This window comes from Manis pentadactyla, chromosome 5 (assembly GCF_030020395.1).
Source record: "Manis pentadactyla isolate mManPen7 chromosome 5, mManPen7.hap1, whole genome shotgun sequence".
Classification (NCBI taxonomy): domain Eukaryota; kingdom Metazoa; phylum Chordata; class Mammalia; order Pholidota; family Manidae; genus Manis; species Manis pentadactyla.
Window position 1 is genome coordinate 145,703,715 of NC_080023.1, and position 22,531 is coordinate 145,726,245.

General features: G+C 38.3%; 1 protein-coding gene across 1 annotated transcript; it reads right to left on the minus strand.

The window, feature by feature from the left end:
- CRLS1 (cardiolipin synthase 1) lies at positions 1-21,961 on the minus strand. The gene is made up of 7 exons (XM_036885087.2): positions 21,512-21,961; positions 18,666-18,803; positions 14,019-14,148; positions 4,633-4,718; positions 3,698-3,766; positions 2,043-2,134; positions 1-312 (listed from the first exon to the last, which is right to left on the minus strand). Exons 1-7 carry the CDS (start codon positions 21,815-21,817, stop codon positions 225-227), a joined length of 909 nt encoding a protein of 302 aa, XP_036740982.1. The 5' UTR covers positions 21,818-21,961; the 3' UTR covers positions 1-224.
- Between the last annotated feature and the right edge of the window lie 570 nt (positions 21,962-22,531).

A 22,531-nucleotide genomic window follows, 5' to 3' on the forward strand; every position in this document is an offset into this window, starting at 1 on the left:
TCTAAATTATGGTTTTATTTGTATTTAAAAAATACATTGGAAATTCTGCATATGCCCATGATCAAGCTTATTTTCAATGTACATTACTTAAATTTTGATGACATGATTTGTTCTAACAAGTCCTTTTTCAAGCAGAACTTCGAAATAGGGAAACTCATGTAGATTTCCACTGGCCCTGCTGCCGATGATGCACATTGTTCACTTGCTAATGATGATGGAAACTTTCATCTGCCTTTTATCACCTGAATAGTTTTTCGACCATAATGATAATAACTGTAAGCTGATGCAGCTGTGGTGAAAGCTGTAAAACACCTTTTATGGAAGGAGAGAAAATTTAGTTGTGAGTCTAAAAAATAGCAACCATGAGAATCAAAATACATTTAAAGAGTCATTTAAAAAACAGAAAAGGCTGTGTGGTGTAATTTTTTTCAACTACAAAATCTAAGCACACTGCTTTTCTTTAAGACTTTGCATTTGAATTAGTAATGTCAAACAATTAAACTAGTTAAGGAGCCCCCAAAATAATGATACACTAGCAACTGTCATTTTTACCCAGACATTATTCTAGGTGTCTTACGTTCTCATTTTCACGACCTCATATTACAGAGGAGGGAACAGAGCCCCAGAGAACTTTGCTCAGGGCCACAGAACTGTTTGAGCCTGGCTTGGTTTCAACTCTAGAGCCCATGTGTTCTTTCCGCTGCTCCATGCTTCTTAGCATATTAGACTTTATTTCCTGCAGATTTTGAGAATTCTACTATGAGTCACTTAATTAAATTTCATCTTTCTTTATGGGTTCTTTCCTTAAGTGAATTACCAATTAGCCATATACTGAATGCTGCGGTAAACAGGTTCCTTCTAGTGGACCCACATAATCTGCTTCCACCAGGTGAGATGTAGGCTCACCAAAACTGTTTTTGTTTGATCCCAAAGCTGTCTATGCCAGTTTGATATTCTAAACTCATACATAAACCACTGAAACATATGTGTTGGAAGTGCTATATCTGAGACCTAAACTGGATGCTTTGGGAAGTCTTGATAACAAGGTGAGCTGCTAAAAATTACTATCAAAGTAAATGGGCAATATGTTGTTAAAAAGACTAGAAAAAAATGGTAAAAACCTACAGAATTTCTAGTCAGATTGCTTCATAAAGGTCTTAAGCTCTTACATCACTTTAAAGAAGCAAAAATGAAAATCAGAGAGGTTGTAGTGTGGATAAAGTTTATTCAAGAAAGAAAAGTTCCCCACTGACGGATCAATATTCAAAGAAAAGGCATTGATCCTATATCAGAAGATGGAAGATGAATAGTAATAAATGTACGTGTATTTTAGAAAATTGTTTAGCATGTGTTATAATTTTTAAAGCTTCTTAGGTTAACTAACTTTGGTTAACCATTTTCCGGCTTGTACTGAATCAAGTAAGAAAGTTTCAGAGTTAAATTGAAAGTGTACTAAAACACAGTGCTTCAGTATCAGCATGGCACACTTGGACTCTGAAAGTCTGAAAATGACACATTTTCAAGGCTATACATTTCAAGGCTATAAATAAGCATAGTAAAATAAAATTCAAACTCCTTTTTCTAAGTTTCCCTCCCACTATACCCCTTTCACTAGGCTGGACACACCTTCCCCAACCATTCCCTTACATCTCTGACTGCTCAGGGTCTGTCCTTCATTTGAATGGCCTCTCCCTGTATAAAATCCACTTGGACCTCAGCGCACATGCCACTTACTCCCTGAAGCTTTCCCTCTTCTTCCTACCTGGAAGTACCTTTTCCTCTTCCAAAACCCCAACACATTTCAGTATCTGTATCTCATATCCCTTTTAATTTGTTCCCCTTTTAATTTTAATGAAAGCTCCTATAACTGCATCCCATACTTGACAGCAAGCTCCTGAAGAATGGTAGCAGCCATAAGATACAACCCAGAGCTTTACCCAGTGGGTGCTAAACAAATATGGTAATAACGAAGTTAATTGAAGGACTGTCACAATGAGCCATTTTGTTGACATTCTCAGAGAGTAATTCTAAATTCAGCTTACCATAGCATTTGAAGATAAATGCTGTCAGCATAATTGAAAACAGGAGCTGCCAAAGAAGCTGCCACCAAGATTAACTGGACTGCTGTGTTTACCTAAAAAAAAAAGTCATAAATGAACAGTGCCAATCAGATCCTGTTCGCAGCTCGTGAGGTGAAGGCCCCGCCCAGCAGAGTACCACGAGGCCCTCAGCACGCCTGCTGCTGTAATATCCCCGCCCAAGGACCTGCAGTTCACAGCAGAGGGTGGCCTTCACTAACTGGCCCTTCTGTCTGCACAGCTGCCTTTTCGGATGAGGATAAGGGTGTCTGTCAGGAAGTACCACTGCCCTGAATTTACAGCAATTCAACAACGTTGCAAAGTTCTTTCTCTGCCTTTTTTCAGTTGCCCATTATAAAACAGCCCTGTGAATACGGAAATAATTAAACTTCTTCACAAGTGAAAAGGCAATGAGTTAAGTGACTTGCCCACAGTCATAGCAGGTTACCAAACCAAACTAGAGCCCAGGCTTCCCAGCACTGCATTCAATGCTCCTCTCATCTGCCCATCTGTCAAACCCTATGAGATTAGAAAACTGAAATGCAGTCACCTCCAAGGGGGAGGTTCTGTAGGAAATGAGTAGGCTCCCCCACCCTATAAGACAGCATGGAGGAGGAAAGGAAGAAAACAGAACCAGAAACACTAGAGAGTCTCTCTATTCATCATTAGAGGTGTTCTGGGGCAGAGTATGTCAAGCATGAATCAGTGGGTAATGTGCACAGAGAAGCATCTCTGTTCTATCATCCATTCTGTAACTAAAAGACAAGAATTCCATTTTGTTCCTAAAAATAAATAATAAAAATTGTCTGGAAAGCTTTTTGTAAGCATGAGGGTTTATTCTGTACTCTTTAAGCCACTTTCTAAGTAGTGCCACACTCAAATGCTGTACCTGATACAAATCTAAGTCACTTGAATCTAAAAAACACCCAGAAATGTAGGTAAAGTCCACCCCAGGGAGTTCTCTGGTATAAAATAATCACCCTCTGTCCCAAGATGTTGGGTGTGGAGTCTCTTACCTGTTAAACCTCTGTTACAAGGGATGCAGCACAAGAATGATTACAGCAGACTTATCAAGGTTACTACAAGAACAATGTGCCTTGAGAGGCATTCATTGTTTCTTTGCTGGGAGCCAAAACTGGTTATTGTCCCACTGAGGGCTCAGGACGTAATGGATAATTAAGAGTATTAGTCATTTATTAGTGAGTAAAACTTTCTCCTACCTTTTTCCACATAATTATTGATCTTGAAAATGAAAGACCTGATTATATGGTGTTTTCACACAGAGAGGGGGTAATGAAACAAGGAAGAAATCTTCACAATCTCTTTGTATCTCAATCAAGATGCAATTACATTTTTACTCCCTCCACATTCCCTAGACAGTGGCCCTTATACCTTATTTGGAGACTTAAATTCTCTGACCACCAACACAAAACACTACACATATATTAGAGATCCAAAAAGCTTGAGGGACATAACATTTGAGTGAATGATCCCACTCTCTATCCCCTACAGTCAATGCACTTCAATGCGTCTCGTTTTCAGTTGCTCCAGACTAAGGTTTACATTCATTATAATAAAAATTCACAAGGGAATAATTTACAAGGACATGTGTCTCTTACCTTGCTGATGAAGGTTGGTTTTAACCTAGCAGTGGCATAACAAGGGTTGAAATACTTAGAAAGTGTTCGCTGGCAAAGGACAAAAAGATAAACTTTGTTCAATTTTTCAAGTTGAAAACAAACATTCTATTATTATATGTAGCTAACAGTTACTGAGTATTTACCGCATGCCTGGCTTTATACTAGATGAGCCATTTATCTGCATCTTCTTTTATTACCCTAATTGAGCAATATCTACATTCTTTATAGATCATACGTAGGTCACTGAAAACACGTTTTTTAAATTGATAGATTTCTCAATTCCTCTCAAATTCTAACACTGTAACCATCATATTGTCTGCTTGACTACACCTTTTTACTAAATAAACTCAATCAATCTCCTGTAATCACCTTTTTTTTTTAATACACTAAAAAGCCAAATGAATAAAACACTGTTATTTTCACTGGATTGGGAACTAAAAGATGAAGTGATTATGCTCTGCTTACATGCTCAAATATTTACATAACCAATGAACAAATATGCAAACAAACCATTCCACATTCAGACATCTGTGATTTTAAATACCAGTTCTAGACAATCCATCATAGAGGCCAAATTAGGGGGGCATAATGATGCAAAACTCTTAACAGAGTTTGCTGCTCGGGACAGGGCTAGCTGCAATAGCTGGTTTGGGTTTTATGTGCTACTAACTGAAAAGATAGATTGAAAAATATGCTGTTTTGAAATTGATTATTCATGTGCTCACTGAACAACTACCACAGTGGATGATTCCAATAACAAGATGACAGGTACATGTGTTTCAAAAATTTCTTGGTAAATGGATCAAATAAAAATTGCCATAAATTATTCCCATCAAGTGAAACTCAAGATACAATAGAGTGGTGCTTTTTGGCCTTAAGTTATACTAAAAGATTATTTTTTCAAACAAACTCACCGGTGTTGGAAGAGTTCGATATCTGACATAAAAAACAGCAGCAATCAACATCACATCTCTTGAAATTATCATGTAAGTAAGTGGAACTGAAAATCAAATATAAAATAATTTGCATTGGGATTCTGAAAATTACTAAAACATTATGCATACAATGAAGCCTCCTTCAACCTTACCATAAACTGGTGCTTCACACAAGTAAAAATTTCATAATACTTAAATTGGTGGTTTGGGGTCCAGAGAGTGAACCACTGATTTATATATTTTTCCTTAACCCACCCTCAGAACAAAATGAAGGGCACACTACAGCTTTTAAAGTCTATGTCTGCCTTTCAGAATGTTGATCCTTTCGCTTTTTTTTTCTTGCATGTATTTTTAAGCTGAAGTTATCAGTATCAGGTCTACACAGCCCCTCCCCACCCCCATCTCCTGTTGCTTCTCAGCTTTGTAAGCTTGCAAAAATGATCACCATGGTCGCTATGATTACACGGCCTGAGACAGCAAAGAGATTAGAATGGATATCAGAGGATGTGAACCATTCTGGTGTCTCAGGAACCTTGTTTGCTTCTGTATTCTAGAACATTTTATGAAGTAAAATTTGCTACATATGTACTACTTGTAGAGAAACAAAATATTTTCATTCTTGTCTGGTCAGTTCCCACCCAAGCTATTGCTACTACTTCTGCCCCATTCATTCAATGAATTCTAATCAAACATGAATTCAACTTGTTAATAGTTCTGAGACTCTACAGCATGGCCCTAAGAGCCAGAGCCAGCAAAGTACTGTAAATAGATGCCTAAGGAGCTCCTACTCCCTTATTGAATGAGACAAAACAGCTGAGGCCTTGCTTTACTTTACATCCTTCTGTGCTATCAGAAATTTTACCATGAACATATATTGCTTTCAGAAGAAAAAAAATATTAAAAAAAAATCCTGAGGCTAACACTTGACTGTTGCATACTAAAATAAAAGGATCATAAATATCCCTTCCATAATACTTTCAAACAGTTCTTTTATGAATTACTTTTGAGGCTGTATTTATTATAGTCCTCTCCAGTTTAGACATTCTATTGCTTCTGCAACTTGAACAAAATCTCACCAATTAATTCCTGATTTAAAATTTTAATCTCTGTTGGCCACAGATACAAATGTTGATCCCTGGGCCTAGTCCTCTATTCCAGAGAAAATGCTTATCCAGTCAAGTCATGGCATTTGGAGCACACAGAAGACACAGCTGTATGAGCCAGGGAACAAAACAAGCCAGCCATGACTGTTAGATGCCCTTTTGTGCCTATAAAACAAACTTTTCTATAGCAATCATTAGCTGGCAAAATCTAACAATAATTAGATTTTAAAATGCAGCAAACTCATGCAAATTACAAACAGTAAACCTCCTAAATATGACTTTAGGAAAACAAATATTGTTTTTCATCACCACTGAGAAAAAAAAATTATGACTTAATTCTAAATGAGGGATTTCTGCAGAAGAGGAGATGAGGCAATTCAATACTCTGCAAAGACAGGTTTTGGTACTATTTACTACCGAAACTACCATACACTGGGCATCTGGCAGTGTTTTAAGCATTTCATACATATTATCGTTTAATCTACATATCAATTTCATGAAATAGGGATCAATACCCCCATTCCACAAAATATGGAAAACAAACCTCAGGCAGATATTTATTAGGCTAAAGTCATCAGTTACTAAGTAGTACAGCCAGCAATGGAACCTAGGTCTATGGAATTCACAGCCTATGCTAAGGCCAGTCCATTAGGCTCCAACCCAGCAGTGTGACTCACAATCAGAATCACCTTGGGAAAGCTTTGTAAAAACACAGATGCAAGCTCCCTGAGGGGTTTGCATGCATAGCCAGGCAGAACCCTGCCGTACCCATTAATCTCTAAGGCCTCTGCCAACTGACAGTATACATACAGGCTCTGATTTTGGTTCTTTGGGCAATCTTATCCATTTCCCTGGCTTTCACATCTTCTTTCTAACTATTCCTGCTTCCTCTCCTGGCCTCCCCTTCCTTTTCCTCCAGGGCTAAAGCAGCTTTCATTTTGCCTGAGAGAGTATGATAGTGTATTGGCAGGGGTAGGAGGGTGTACAGTATGTCAAGGATTGCTTTGAGGTTTTTATTTCTTGCTCACTCTGTCTGAAATATAGTTAAAGTTTGACAACAAGGAGGTCCCTCATTGGCAAATTTTATTAGATTAATGGGAAATTAATAAAATCAAATTTTACATATTAATCTGTAAAATCACTTTTAAAATTAAATCCCATTTAATATGCAAATCACTTTTACATATTAAAAACAGTCATTATCATTATCAGTATCATAGGTTATTGTGTCAAAAATAAATTTAATCACAGAATTTATTTAAACCACAATAAAAATCTGCTATATCGTAAACCAAAAATAACATAACCACATGGAAAGGAACCCCTAGGTGGTAAATGCAGCAGAACAAATGCACATAAGGAGAGATTAACTGAGATTCATCTCCTATACTGTTATGCTGTCACAATAAAAAAATTTGTTTTCATCCTTTTCTTCCCTCCCTTAGAAAGAGCAAGAAGAAAAGAAGAATTATTTCCTAGCTGAGGAGAAAGCAAATTCTTACTCTTGAAGAAACAAGGCTACTCAAATCAAGGTGGATGGAACTTTTACAAAAATGCAGCATAAAAATAAGATGCAAGACAGCATATGTGCATCTCTCTCCCCAAAACCTTTTTGAAATGACAGTACAGGAATGAAAGGATATAAAGACACAAAGAGAACGGGAAGAGGAGACAAATTTCAAAGTTTTCACTAAGTTTATTAGCAATAACTACCTTAGCAGAGTGAGGAGAGCTGAAATTCAAGTCCTTCAGAAAGGGACACTCACTTATTACAAAAGCAAATAAGCAGCAGGCCACCTCCGACCAGAGAAACCCGTAAAGCCTACATAAAGAGCAGTGAGATACCTCCCCAGAATGCTCCCCAAACCCATTCCACTAGGTCTTTACCCCAGGACTCTTGCTCCTTACAGCTAAAAGCGATCTTCACATTGTTAATCGGTTGAGGGGAAGAAAAATCTCAAGACTACTACTACATGATACATAAAAATTATTCCACTTCCAGTGCCCATAAACAAAGTTTTATTGGAATACTGCCACACCTACTCATTTATCTATTTTCCATGGCTGTTTTCATATGCCATAGCAGAGCTGTGTAGTTGTGACAAAGACCACATGGCCCACAAAGCTTGAAATATTTATGATATAGCCCTTTACAGAGAAAGAGCCAATCCTTGTTCTACAAGTTAATCTCTGAACAGAACATAGAGGTCACTAGGGTGCAGGGTGATTAAATGAAGGTCAACATACTGAATACTGAGATGGCACCCAGCCTCCTCCTAAAACACAGGTGGCAAAGCTTCTGCAATCCCCAAGCAGCAGATGGAGAGCTCTCAGCTACAGAAAAGACCTAAAGGTACTGAGAGTTCAGGTCTAGGTGGTCCCAGACTGTTAACATTCCTAGGTGCTGGGCAAAATTGAACAAAAAAATCTCTAGAAGTGATGCCATCATTGTACACATCAAAATATTACTCCAAATTATTTTTCAAATATTAATACAATTTCTAGAGAGTCAAATTACCAAAGACACAAGATACCACAAAAAGAAGAATCAATAGAAACAACAGGCAAATGAAAGAGACCCTCAAAATATACAAGATTTTAGAATTGTAAGAGTTTATAAAACTGAGCTTACTATGATCAAAGAGATATAAAAATGATTGAAAATTTGAGCAGTAAACTGAAAACTTTAGATGATTTGTAACTTTAAAAAAATACAAAAGCAAATAAGAATTAAATTAATTTTGCATAGCTGAAGAGAGAATTAGTATTCTGAAAGAGTAAGATCATTTGTAACCACCTAAAATGGAGCTCAGAAAGACAAAATGAGGTTAACATACAGAAAAGAGGCTGAAACACAAAAGATACAGTGGGAAAGTCTAACATTGGCATACTACAATCCCAAAGAGGAGAAAAACAGACAACAGTAGCATCTGAAGATTATGGTTCAGAATTTTCCAGAACTGATTAAAGACACCATAAAATGCCCAACAAATCCCAAGCAAGATAAATACAAAAGAAACCCATACTAAGAAATATTATTGTCAAATTGTGGAAAACCAAAGAAAAGAAGAAATTTTTAAAGCAGCCAGAGTAAAAAGATTAACTTCAGAAAAGAAATAGAGTTAGAGTTATTTTCTTACCAACAAAGGAAATGAGAAGACACTTGAATGACGCATTAAATGTGCTAGAAGAGAATAAATAACAACCCAGAATTCTATACTCAACAAAAATATCCTTCAAGAATAAAGGCAAAATCAGAAAGAAAAGACAAATACTGCCTAATATCACTTACATGTGGAATTTTTTAAAAATGCTGAACTCATAGAAATAGTAAAAAAATGGTTAGGGTTAGGGTTAGGGTTAGAAATAGTAAAAAAGTGGTTGCCAGACAGTATATACAGAGAAGACAAGTAATGATTCTACAGCATCTTACTCCGTTGATGGACAGTGAGTGTAATGGGGTATGTGGGGGGAACTTGATAATAAGGGGAGTCTAGTAACCATAATGTTGCTCAAGTAACTGTACATTAATGATACCAAAAAAAAAAAGTGGTTGCCAGAGGCTGGAGGGTAGGGGAAACAGAGAGAGGTTGGTAAAAAGGGTAGATCATCCTGTTTGAAGATAAATGGTCTGAGGATCTAATGTATAACATGGTGACTAAAGTTGATAACACTGTATTCTGTAATTGAAATTTGCAAAGAGAACAGAACTTAAATGTTCTCAAGCACACAAATAAAAAGACAAAAATAAAAATATTTTCAGAGAAACAAAGAATGTGCCACCAGTAGACTTTTATTAAAAGTTTCTAAAGTTATACTTTAGACAAAAGAGAAGTGATTCTAGATGGAAGGTTTGAAATACATCCAACAATATAAACCAAAAAAGTAAGTATGAAGATACACCAAAATGACCACTGACTTTATAAACAATATCATGTGGGTATAAGAAACATAAAATTAAAGTTTGACAACAATAACCTAAGTCAAGTTAAGAATAAATGGAGGCAAAGTATTCTGAAAAAGGGATGCATAACTAATAATCAGGATGAAAAGGGGGACACATCATGACATATCCTATAGACATTAAAAAGTCAATGTGGGTACTATAAATAGTTTATGGTAAACTTTTAAAAATATAGCTGAAATGGACAAGGTCTTAGAAAACATCACACCTTACCAAACAGATAAAAGATGAACCAGGAAACATGAATTATCCAACAAAAAATGAATCACCTATTTGAAAACTCTTTCCCAAAGAAAACTCAGGCCTCAATGGCTTCAATTTAAAGAAAGAATTATTTAAAAGAACATTTAACCTTTATTTAACAGGGAATAAATACAATCTCACACAAACATCTCCAAGGAAAAAAATAAATAAGTAGACTCCCTAACTTATTTTAGGAGATGAGTATAAACTTGATACTAAAACCTAAGAAGGATATTCAGAAAAAAGAATTTCAGGCCAATGTCACGAATGTAGATAAGAAATCTTCAACCAAATATTAGCAAACAGTAGTATCTCCATTATATATCATGACCAGGTTGGATTTATACCAGGAATTTCAGGTTGGTTTAACATCAGGAAATCAATAATGTAATTCACCACACATTAACAGCCTAATGGGGGAAAATCACTCTCATACAACAAGAGGACAAAGAATTTGATGAAATTCAATATCCAACTGTAATAAAAACTCATAGCAAATTCACAATAAAAGTGAACTTCCACAACCTGAAAAGAGGATATCTACCTATAAGAAACATCATATTTAGTAGTAAAATGTTAGTTTTCCTTTTGAAATTGGAAATAAGACACAGACAACGCTCCTATTCAGCATTATACTATCTAGTATAGTAAGTCAAATAAAAAAAGAAGGACTGGAAAAGAAGAAATACACTTTCATTAGTTACAGACTATACATAATTGAGAGTGTAGAAAATCCAAGAGAATTTACAATTATTAGAACAAGAGTTTAGCAAGTTTTGCAAGACACAAAAATCAACATTAGAACTGATTTTTATCCTATCAGCAATAAGCAGTTATTATAAAATGAAATATAAAAAAGCTACCATTTATAAAAGCATCAATTCCTCTAAGATCAGGAAAAAGACAAGGATGCTCACTCTCCCCGCTTTTATTCAACATAGTACTGGAGGTCCTAGCCACGGCAATCAGACAAAACAAAGAAATAAAAGGCACTCAGATTGGTAAGGAAGAAGTCAAACTGTCACTGTTTGCAGATGACATGATATTGTACATAAAAAACCCTAAAGAAGCCACTCCAAAACTACTAGATCTAATATCTGAATTCAGCAAAGTCGCAGGATACAAAATTAATACACAGACATCTGTGGCATTCCTATACACTAACAATGAACTAGCAGAGAGAGAAATCAGGAAAACAATTCCGTTCACAATTGTATCAAAAAGAATAAAACACCTAGGAATAAACCTAACCAAGGAGGTGAAAGACCTATACCCTGAAAACTACAAGACACTCTTAAGAGAAATTAAAGAGGACACTAATAAATGGAAATTCATCCCATGCCCTTGGCTAGGAAGAATTAATAGTCAAAATGGCCATCCTGCCTAAAGCAATCTACAGATTCAATGCAATCCCTATCAAAATACCAACAGCATGCTTCAACAAACTGGAACAAATAGTTCTAAAATTCATATGGAACCACAAAAGACCCTGAACAGCCAAAGCAATCCTGAAAAGGAAGAATAAAGCAGGGGGGATCTCACTTCCCAACTTCAAGCTCTACTACAAAGCCACAGTAATCAAGACAATTTGGTACTAGTATAAGAACAGACCCACAGACCAGTGGAACAGAATAGGGAGTCCAGATATTAACCCAAACATATATGGTCAATTAACATATGATAAAGGAGCCATGGATATACAATGGGGAAATGACAGCCTCTTCAACAGCTGGTGTTGGCAAAACTGGACAGCTACATGTAACAGAATGAAACTGGATTACTGTCTAACTCCATACACAAAAGTAAACTCAAAATGTATCAAAGACCTGAATGTAAGTCAGGAAACCATAAAACTCTTAGAGAAAAGTAAAAAAATAAATAAATAAAAGCATCAAAAACTAAGTACCTAGGAATAAAACCTAATTAAAAGTTGTTTATTACCTCTCTGGAGAGAACTGTAATGTTCTGACATTGTAAATGTACATAAAGTATATATACATGTATTTGTGGACTGCATGGCTCGATATTATAAAAATATCAATTCTTTCAAACAGACCTATAAACTCAATGCAATCCCAATTAAAACTGCAACAGGTTTTTCTGGGGAATTTGTAAGGCTCACTCTAAAATTCACATCAAATAGAAAGGGGTAAGAATATCAAAGGAGGAGGGGGACTTGCTTTACTAGATAACAAGACTTTCAGCAGAGCAATCATAATTAAGGATGGTACTGGTGCAAACACAGACAAATAAATGGGGAAAAACTAGACAACTGAGAAAAAGAGAGAGAGAGAGAGATAGGGGAGGGGAGGAAGGGAAGAAGAAAGAAGGGAGAATGGACGAGCAGGAGAGGGGGAGACCACAGTGAGGCTGGCAAACACAGACTTTTCAATAAAAAGTGCTGGTATAACTGGGTATCCACAGAAGCAATTAGAAAGTTCATTTTTAAGAGAGATTTAAAAAAAAAAAAAACACCAACTAGGAATAATGTAAAAAAAATCATCAAAGCTTTTCAATATAAAACATAACCATATATAAAGGAAAAGGTACCAGAATGTCATGAAACTTTTCAATAAGGTGGACTCTGGAAGTCTTCAGAACACTACAAAATTCTCAGTGAAAATAACCTGCAGTTGAAAAGTATGCCCTGTTCAAATCTCCATCACCTATGGAGGGTAGAATAAAGACATTTTAGATGTTTTTTAGATAAAATTTTAGTGGTCTTCAAAATAGACATTATAGACATTTAAAAATTTGGCTACCATGCTGCATCCTTGCACAGGAAACCAACAGAGGCTGCACTCCACCAAAAGGAGGATCATAACAAGAAGTGATGGAAGCCTGGAAAAAGACACCTAAACAAAAGAGAGAAAATGGAAATTCCCAGAATGACAGTGAAGGCAAGTCTCAGCTTAAAAAGCAACCTACACCAATTATTTCGGTAAAGCTCACAGCAACATTACCCATAATACCAAAATCTGGAATCAATTTCTATGTTCAACAGGGAAACACTTGGCCAGCCTTTGTAAAGCAATACAACATAATACAAAATAAGTCTGAAAAACTGGAAGCATAAAAGCATGCATGTGCATGCATACAACAACATCTGAATTTTGAATAATTTCAACAGAATGCTCCTTAGGTTCTTTTTTTCCTGAAAATTATATTCATTAGAATGAGAATACTCCTGTCCCTTCAACACTCCCCAACCACATACACACAACTCTGACTTTCACAGAGGCACAAAAATATGAACATTAATCCAATTCATCTTTTAATTTAGTATGGAGACTTAAAAGCCAATGGTAAAGGAGAAAAAGAACCCTAGTTGAGGACCGCACTAGACTGGAACACCAGTCCAGCATCAGTCACAGCATGCCACTGAAGGGCCACGCAGCAGCGGCTTTGTTCTCAGATTCTGTTTCTAACTCTTGGAAATAAACAGTTTAAACTGAGGGAGAAAAACTGAGAAATACAGCTGAACTAGAAAATGAACAACCAAAAAAGCACATGCAAATTACAAAGCCAAAGATCACAACATTGTTAGAAAGAGTATTCAGATAATGTACACAATATATGTATGCTTTCAAGTTGCATAATAGTGTCTAAGTAATCGTTACATAAAAATTTATAGACATCTTCAGGATTTCATTTCAGCTCTCACTTGTTATGATTAAATTATACTAAATAATAGACTTAGAAACACTTTAAACTGCTTTCAAAAGGCTAGGCACCAAGAATAAATAATAGTTTCAAAAGATTCTAGACTAATATGAATTATACTGTGAAACAGTATGTGCTTCATTTTTAACTTTAAACAATCTTACCAAGAAAACAACAGATTCTATCACTATAACAGGGATGTACACACTAAAGTAAACCAAAGAGCGTGATAAGCAACACAGTTCAATAGTTTAAAATCAGGGAAACAGTCTAAATCTGAAAAATATATATTTAAAATAAAAATTATTTGTTTCTCTATCAAGAGAAATCCTAAGCTGACTAATGTCATTCTTCCCTATGCTATTTAAAAGTACGCATGACGGCGTTCTTACCTGGAATAAGATCTGCATAGGTCAAGCTAACATATAAGATACTGATAAGTATTTTATCAGCAAGTGGATCAAGAGCACTTCCCAAAGCTGATTTTTGATTGGCCCAGTTTCGAGCAATAAATCCATCCAACTGAAAATAGAAGTTTTTTTTAAATAAATGTCATAATAGGTACAGAGTAGGTTATCTTGAAGGTTAAAGAGATACCAGAATAACAACTATACTTTCATAAAATGTCAATAAAACCACTTGTTTCTTATCCCCAAATTTTCTCATTCTCTCACTAGTATATGTTTAGCTTTCAAATCACCAACTGGTCTGAAAATAATTTCAGTTTCTACAGCCTTCCATTATTTCTCAATGTTTTCAAAATGCCCCTTTGCAGGATGAACCCAGACACAAATTTACAGATGGAAAAAACCCAAATAAAACTCATGAAAGGCATGACTGACAGAGCATGGACTAGGAGACCCCTCTTCTGAGCCTTCTAACTTAGGCTATTTCACTACAGCCAAACAGCTGCTTTTATGTGCAAGGACTACCTTTCATCTGTGAGACTCTCCAAGTCACTCCTATCTACTTTTCTATAAAATGATCTAAGTTTTACCTATTATTTATTTTTAAATTATGTTAATTTGTTTAGTGCCATGTTAATTCCATGTCTGACTGTATTTACATGACTCATATTTAACTAAAAGATTCCATGTCTGACTGTATTTACATGACTCATATTTAACTAAAAAATTCAAAGCCTGTACCAGGCTTACTGAAAAATTTTGATATGAAAATTATTTATTCACTATTCTTGGAAACAAATTGTGTTTTAAAGCAGAGGTCATACCTGGTTGCCAGTGGGCCAAATGGGGCCTGCAGGCTGTGTTAGTTTGTCCTGCCCAGAGCTTTTAAAAATATGAATTAGTAGCCAACATTTAAAAATTCAAAGTCTTAACTACAAAAATGCAAATCTTTAGCCTTAATTGAGAAATGGAAAGATCTGATCACCCTGAAGCCACAAAACAGACTGAAACCAAGTACCATCTAATCCCCATTCCACTAGGCTGATTTGTTCTGGTTTTCCAATCCCTACCTGGCTTTTACTCATTTTACTTAACTTCAAGCTTCAGCAAATGTTTGAATTGTCTAGTCCTACTTTCTAGTCCTATCTCCAAGGAAAAAGATAAAATTAATTTAGACATAATTTAAGATGGTACATTTTACAGGATAAATAAATCCTCCATAATCCAAGTATTCCAATGAGTTTGAGGAGACAATAGCAATATAGGACAATGGTTAAGAATATGCTCTTTGGCAACAGAATATAACTGCTTCAAGTCCTGACTCAGCACTTGCTAACTGTGTGACCTTGGGCAAGTTAGCTGGCCTAAGCCTCGGTTTCCTCATTTATAAAACAGAGACAGCATTACCTACCTCAAAAGGTCTTCAGCACATAATGTGATTAACACTTGTTCAGCACTTAGTACTTCATAAACCCTCAGAAAAAGCAGTCACTACCTATTACTATTACAACTGAAAGAAGCTATTTTCTTCTCAAGTACACTAGAGGTAACAATGTCTAACAGAAAGTGCATAGAACTGGGAGTTGAGGCCTTGGAAGATCGGTTTCAGTCCAGTTTTTAATCCCAGGGAACTTACCATGTCCCACTCTTTCACTGTTGTCACTCCCTCTTTCTCACTGTCCCTCTACCCACCTTGGATTCCAAGGTCACCAACATCCTCATCCCTCTGCAAACATCTCCCTCAACCTGATTGCACACAACTATCCATGTACCCCAACAGCTGAACACTGCTCAAGGAAAACACACAAATGGGCTGACAGGTCTCAACTCAAATTCATGACCACAAATCTGCTGTGGGCACTCAACACTGCCTGGCAATCCTCCCCCTGCCTGTGCTGACCGTCTCTTCTCACACTGTTGGTCCTCACTGCAAACCTAGTCTATCCCTCCCAAAGCCTCTCGTGCTAGCTCATGATCTTATTTTCCTTGAAACAGAGAAACACTGTTGGCACTCCCTCATATTCCTACGTCCAGAATCGGGCTCTCTGCCTTCCCTGCTCCCTGATCCCAGACCCTCTCACTGTCTGTGATTTGCCTCGCCTTCCCTATCTCTCCTGCATCATCAACCTTTTTTCACTTAATCAATTAATTAACAACAAAAATTTCCCTAGTATATAGCTTTAAAAACTATCCTTCTTGACCCTATTTCCTTATTCCCCTACAAAACAAAGCTTCCTCTATGTCTACAGTCATTACCACCTCACATTTGCTCGCCAGCAACTCTGACTTTCCCCACTGCTCCAGAGATGGTACTTATAAAGGTCACCAATTCTACATTTTTTAGCTCACTTTACCTCAACCCAAATGAAGTACTGTCCTCACTTAACTTCTGGGACATCTTATTGCCTAATTTTCTTCTTTTCTCACCAGCTATTCCTTCTCAGTGTTCTTTAAGGGCTCCTTCTCCATTGCTCCACTTACTGCTCACTTCTCTTCTCTTACTACAGCCTAGATAATTTCACCCAGACATGACCATCTATATGCTGGTAACTCTCAAATCTGTCTCTAACCATGATTTCCTCCAACTCCAAACTACTATATTCAACTTCCTAGTTGATACCTCTAAGTGTACAGGCTTAACAACTCTTGGTATTTTTCCATAAACCCTGTCTGACCTTGAAAGTTGCCCATCACAAAAACCTCCATGCACCTGGATGTTGAAAAGGAAAAAAAAAAAACAGTAACAGCCTACTAGACATATTCAACTCCTCTTTCTCTCACCACATATATGCAATACATCAGCATATCAATGCTAAGTTCAAAACATATACCAAACCCATTTGCTTGCCTCAAACTCCAAATTCCCGCCCCTCTCCAACTACTATCACCACTCCCCTAGGTAACTGTAAGCCTTCTAACCAGCTTCTCTGCTTCTGCTCTTGCCTTCCTATCCCCTACTTCCCTCAAACAATATAAATCAGGCCTTGTCATTCTTCTGCTTAAGCCCTTTAGGAGTCCAGCTATCCACCCAGTAGCTAATCCAGAGGCATCAAAACCTCTGTAAATGAGAAATATGGTGCCAGGAAACTCAACTTTCCATAGACATTGCCTTATATATTACAAAACTATAAGCGAGGCCTTTTCCATTCAGAGAATGTTGTAATCTCATGTGGCAGCTAAAAAAAAGCACAAACAGAAAAAGAGCAAATTCAATAACTAAAAAAGATCTTGTGTTGTGTTAAAAAAACTCCATTACCAGTATAAAGGCCTTTGACAGATTTTCATAATGAATAAAGGCCTTCAGGCTTCAGAGATAAAAGCATTGACAAAAGAAGAGATGGTGAGAATATGGAAAAGTGGTAACAAATAGGAGCTGAACTCTGGAAAAAGAGGCAGGAACCATTTTGAGAGATTATTTTTTATGTATATTTAGAAATACCATATAACAATGCAAATACCCTCCTTTGTTTATCCTGCAAACTCTTCAGTTAATTCTCTAATGCTCACCAATGACACAGGGCAGGTGGTATTTTATTTCTATGAACCTCAAAAGGAATAGCTGATTATACAAAGAAAGATGCAACTTTTATTAATAGAATATCAGCTTCTTTATTCTCACTAAATAAACATCAAATAATGCTTTTCAAATGTAAGTCAGTTTGAAGAAACACCAAAATCATTATTGACTGTATGGGTGCTCACATGGATCTCAATCCAGCCTTGCACAGGAACATATTGTATCTATTTCTACATGCTAACTTCACCCTGACTTAAAATTTTCCTCTACATTTTCACTATTTCACTCAACTGTGTTTTTGTAGGATATGTAGTTCTATAAGCCATTTCAAATCCCTTATGAAACAAGGTGGGTAATAAATACAAATAATGTCATTCATGATAGCTGGTCAGTCCACAAAAGCTTACTTAACACAAAATATACTCTTCTGTTATAGAACTATTTTCCATATTCTAATTTGAAATAACCTGAAAAAATCCTTCCCTCCCCCAAAATTGACACAATGGTGCCAAGGAGCTTTTTTCTCATTTGTCTACCTGCTAATGGAGTGGGAGAAGCAATGATGCCTAATGCCTGGCCCAGGGCAAGGTCTTCCGCTGGGTGGTCAGAGATGTGTGAAGTAGGAATCAGGTGCCAAAACTGTGGGGTGCCTATGGCCTCCCAACAGCATAAACCTGCACAGCTCCAGCCTCTACAAGGTTCCTGGTCACAACAACTGGCCCATTGTTTCCCTCTCCACTAATAAAACCAACTGCTGTTGCAGATCAGAGTATAGAAAAATAGTCTCAGAGATTCTCTCCGTCATTTCTATTTCCAAAGCAAATACATGACTCCTTCGGAATTTCTAAGGGTTTTTCTCTTAAAAAAAGGTTAAAAACCAAGAGTAAAAAGCTCCCCCTCTTATGCCTCCCAACAACCTTCACTTCCTTCCTTAGCTAATATAAATAATAACAGAGTCCCAAGCAGATGCTAAAGACAAGTCCTTATACAAAGTATCAGGTCAAATTTGAAGATTTCCTTCCAAAGAAAAGCAGTCAAAGGCTATGCTATTTCAGTGTAGTAGAGCCTCTGGGATATGGAAGGCAAGCAAACAGGGGAGTGCATTTACAACTTACCAAATCAGTTAGCCCAGCTAAGGCAAAAACTCCTAGTGCAATATTAAAATCCTCTTCAATAATCAAATAGCCCAAAACTGGGGCCAAGCCAATTCTTGTCATTGACAACAAATTTGGGATTGTCCATGGGTTTTCATACTGAAACACAAAGACGGTATTTAAATTAAATACTATAAATTCATACTTTAAATAACTACATGCATTAGAAAAATACACTTCCATTATTATAAGGGTCCAAAGCTACATAAACTTTACATTCTGTACTTTAAATCAAATTTCTAAATCCATTGTTTTTTTAGACAAAGCTCTGAAAGTGTCAACAATACAGAAGATGAAGATAAATCATGTACCCAAACATAACTAAAGTGTCTGCTACACAGAGAGATTTCCCTCCTTAAGAGAGAAAGAACAAACGTGTTATCTCCCACAGAGCTCAAGCCTTTAATAGGCGACTTCACCATTAAAATTCAAAACTTTCAACACTCTGCTTTTAAAAGTAAAACTTCAGGAATATCTTATACTTCAAGTAGACAGTTTAGAAAGCATCAGAAAGAAGCCAAGTTATCAACCCTAGGCATTTTGGCTTAAAACATTTATTGCAAATAACCTCCCTCACTTCTCTATACACACCCATCAAAAGAATACTAAATGTTATAAACAGTGTATGAAAATATGAATGAAGAGGGAAAAAATACTTAATTCTATAACTTCATCACTGAATTGGAAGACTGCTGGGGAAAAAATGGAGTTAGGAAAAAGGATTGACAACCTTGGGAAATAAAGAGAAATTTTGTAAATCTGTTCAAAGTAGCCATGGAAATGTTAAGATTTTCAACTAGATTCCAAAGGCTTTCACAGCTCCCATGTGGGAGCTTTATGATTCCTTGGAACTTCATTTGAAGTCAAGCTGTTTTATTCTGGCACTAACCAAGACTTCCTGGCAGCTGCTCTGAAGGCATTCCTTCTTGCTAAACGAAATCTGTTTCATGAGAGAGAATTTCAACTTTAAAAAGCCTCAGCCTAACAGAGCTAAGAAAACCCTGCACAACGGGGTACAGAAAGAACATACAGAAATGTCTTTGCCTGAAGCCTGAATTCTTTTCTTCACTGAGTCAAGGCTGCCAATTCTACACCATGGATTATCACTCACAAGACTAACCCTACCCTCTTAATCAGTAACCAATTGCCTGAACCTTAATTTTGATTTTTCTAAAAAGTGAATTTCCAGTTCAAAAGAAATCTTTTTAAACTGCACAGACCATCCTGTAAGAAAAGGTATTTCTCTAAAGGTACGAAATCTGTGCTTATAAATAGAGCCCAGCCAAGAAATGTTCAACCAGCTGGGAGGGATAATGGGCCTGCTGTTGGTGTCAGGTGGCAGAATGCTATCATTGAAAGCTACAGAAAAACTTCACATTCTCCAGGGAACAATCACCAAACAAGAAGCAATACAAACCTTTACTCAAGCACCTTTTGTTCAAATTAGATATTACATAATTAAATGGAAACATTCCTGGAACATATTCCAAATTCAAGTTGAAAGGTCAGAGTGTTTCAGAGTCCAGAGGAAAAAAGTCTGTTGACCATACTGCCCTACAGAATAAGTCAAACACTAACTCAATGTTAGAGAAACTGAGAGGGAAAAGAAAAAAAAAAGGTAATTCAAGACTGAGAAACAGCAAAGCAAAAGGTCAGAATAGAGAGCCCCAAAATTAATCTCAGAGAGAACCACTGGGCAAAATTAAAGACAAAGTTGCCAACAGCCAGATCTTTTCATTTGGTAAATTAATAAGCAGGACTGAATGTTACTCCAACAGTGAGAGGGGGTTCTTTTTAGCTCCACATAAAATATTTCCACATAAAATATTTCAATTAAAATAAAGTACCTCATTAACTTCTAACTATTAAATTTGTAAAAGTTCCTAAATTAAAATTAAGAGAGCTAATCTCAAATTACCCAACGAGATAACCTGTGGCATACTCGACCAACTACCGCGTTCTGGGAAGGGCTGCAGCCCGGATGTGGCAACTTCAAAGCACCCCGCATTCAAACCTCCATATGCTTTGGCTACTAGTGGAGCTGAGACGCCTGCCAGATGTGGCCACCTCAACCCATGCTGTACAACTGATGAAAGCAGGACAAGGGCACACTGAAGACATAACAATTGAAGATGTAATAATTGCATAAGTGTTCCTAACATGACATCAAAAGCCCTCCCACCCTCATACTCTGGTGTTTTGTGCTTGGGCAAGTATTTCAACAGGTAAGTAGACAATATTTCCTTCCCTTCTCTCAAGAACGGAGTTTTAACCTTTTTCTATAAATAGACATTAAAGGATCGTTTAATTACGACTTAATTTATTTAATTAGCCTTCACCTTAAAATATGTAAGGTCACCGAAGGTCAACCAATAGTGAACCAAACCTGCACAAGCAATCAGAATAGCTTATGTACCTTTCTGACGAGTCCCACTCACTTGTACTAAACACTGGGGATTCACTTGAGGGAATTAAAAATAGGCTTTTAATAAGACATGTGAAGGGTATTTTTACCAATCCAACATCCACAGAAGCCGGTGCCGCCTAGGGTGCAAATAAAAAAAGAGGTGGGGGAGAAGGGAATCCTAATGACCACCGACAATTAAGGTGGGCTCGACTGGCACCCCTGAACTTCATCCCGACCGAATGACTTGCCCGTGACTTCTCTTCAGAGAACGGCTGAGAAATTCTGAAGCGGAAGCTTCCGACCTGGGCCGGCCAGCGCACGTTATTCGCGTCCAGGACGGAGCCCCGGCAGGGCGGGCGACCCCGGCCCAGGGCTGCCCCTCCTCCTTCTCGGTACGTACCAGGCTGGAGGCGCTCGCCGGACCCCACCGGCCGCCTCGGGCCTCGGCGGCTCTGTCTGCTCCGGTCGCGGGCCCTGGGGCCGCCTTCCCCGCGCCCGAGCAGTGGCCCCGCGGGCCGGCCCCAGGCAGCTGCAGGCCGAGCGCGGCCGGGCGCAGCCACCAGCGCTCCGCCAGGCAGCCCAGGAGGCCCGGCACCGACCTCGGCAGGGCCCCGCGGGCGCGCTCCTTGCCCGGCCGCGCCCCCGGCGCCCAGGCGGCGCCGCACAGGGCCCCCCATGCGCCGCGCGCCACGCGCGAAGCCAGCATGACCCTGCGGCCACGCAGCGGGGTCGCAGGCGGCGTAGAGCTAGCAGCCGGGGACGCCGGCGGGCCGCTTCTCCGTGGACTTCCCGCAAGCCCAGAGGACCTCGGCCGCCTCCATGCCAGTTTTCAAACCCCGGCACACTCCGTTTATACAGGTGGCCTGGAGCCGCCAAGGACGGACGTCTGCACGACGTTTTTGCGACACCATCGCCGCAAGGCTTCCTAGCGCCCTGGGCGGCTGCGGGCGACGCGTGCCGTCAAGCCCCGTGGGTTTTGGGTGGAGGCTGGCGTTCGGCGCCCGCTTCTCTCCGCCTGCAGTCGGGCGCCGAGGGCGGTGAGGAGGAGAAGACCGAGCAGGGCGAAGAGGTCGCGCGGCCGAGGTGGCCGGGAGAGGACAGGAGCCATCTCGGGCCGCGGCCTGAAACCCTCCGAGGCCCGTGGTCTGCAGAAGGGCCCCTGCCAAAGTCCGTGCGGCGCTCTGCGGAGTATAAATACTATAGTGTCTGGTACGCAAGAAGTCATTAATACTAGCTCCCTGTTCTTTTCTCTTTTTTGAGCGTTGCATAAAACAAAAGTATGGGTATTAGAAAATGTCAATAATAGCAATTACAAAATTGTTTACCTGGAAAGAGTGTTTACTATACCCAGACTAAAGTGCATTCTCCCATTTAATCCTCCCAACAGCTCTGATAGGTTCCATGATTACCTTTACAGATG

Bases quoted from the DNA above. Each gene is read 5' to 3' on its own strand.
- CRLS1 (XM_036885087.2), bottom strand. From the start codon at position 21,817: ATGCTGGCTTCGCGCGTGGCGCGCGGCGCATGGGGGGCCCTGTGCGGC. The intron at 18,804-21,511 runs GTACGTACCGAG...TTTGTGTTTCAG, and splicing joins CGGCGAGCGCCTCCAGCCTG to TATGAAAACCCATGGACAAT. The intron at 3,767-4,632 runs GTGAGTTTGTTT...GTCCTTTGCCAG, and splicing joins ATCGAACTCTTCCAACACCG to CGAACACTTTCTAAGTATTT.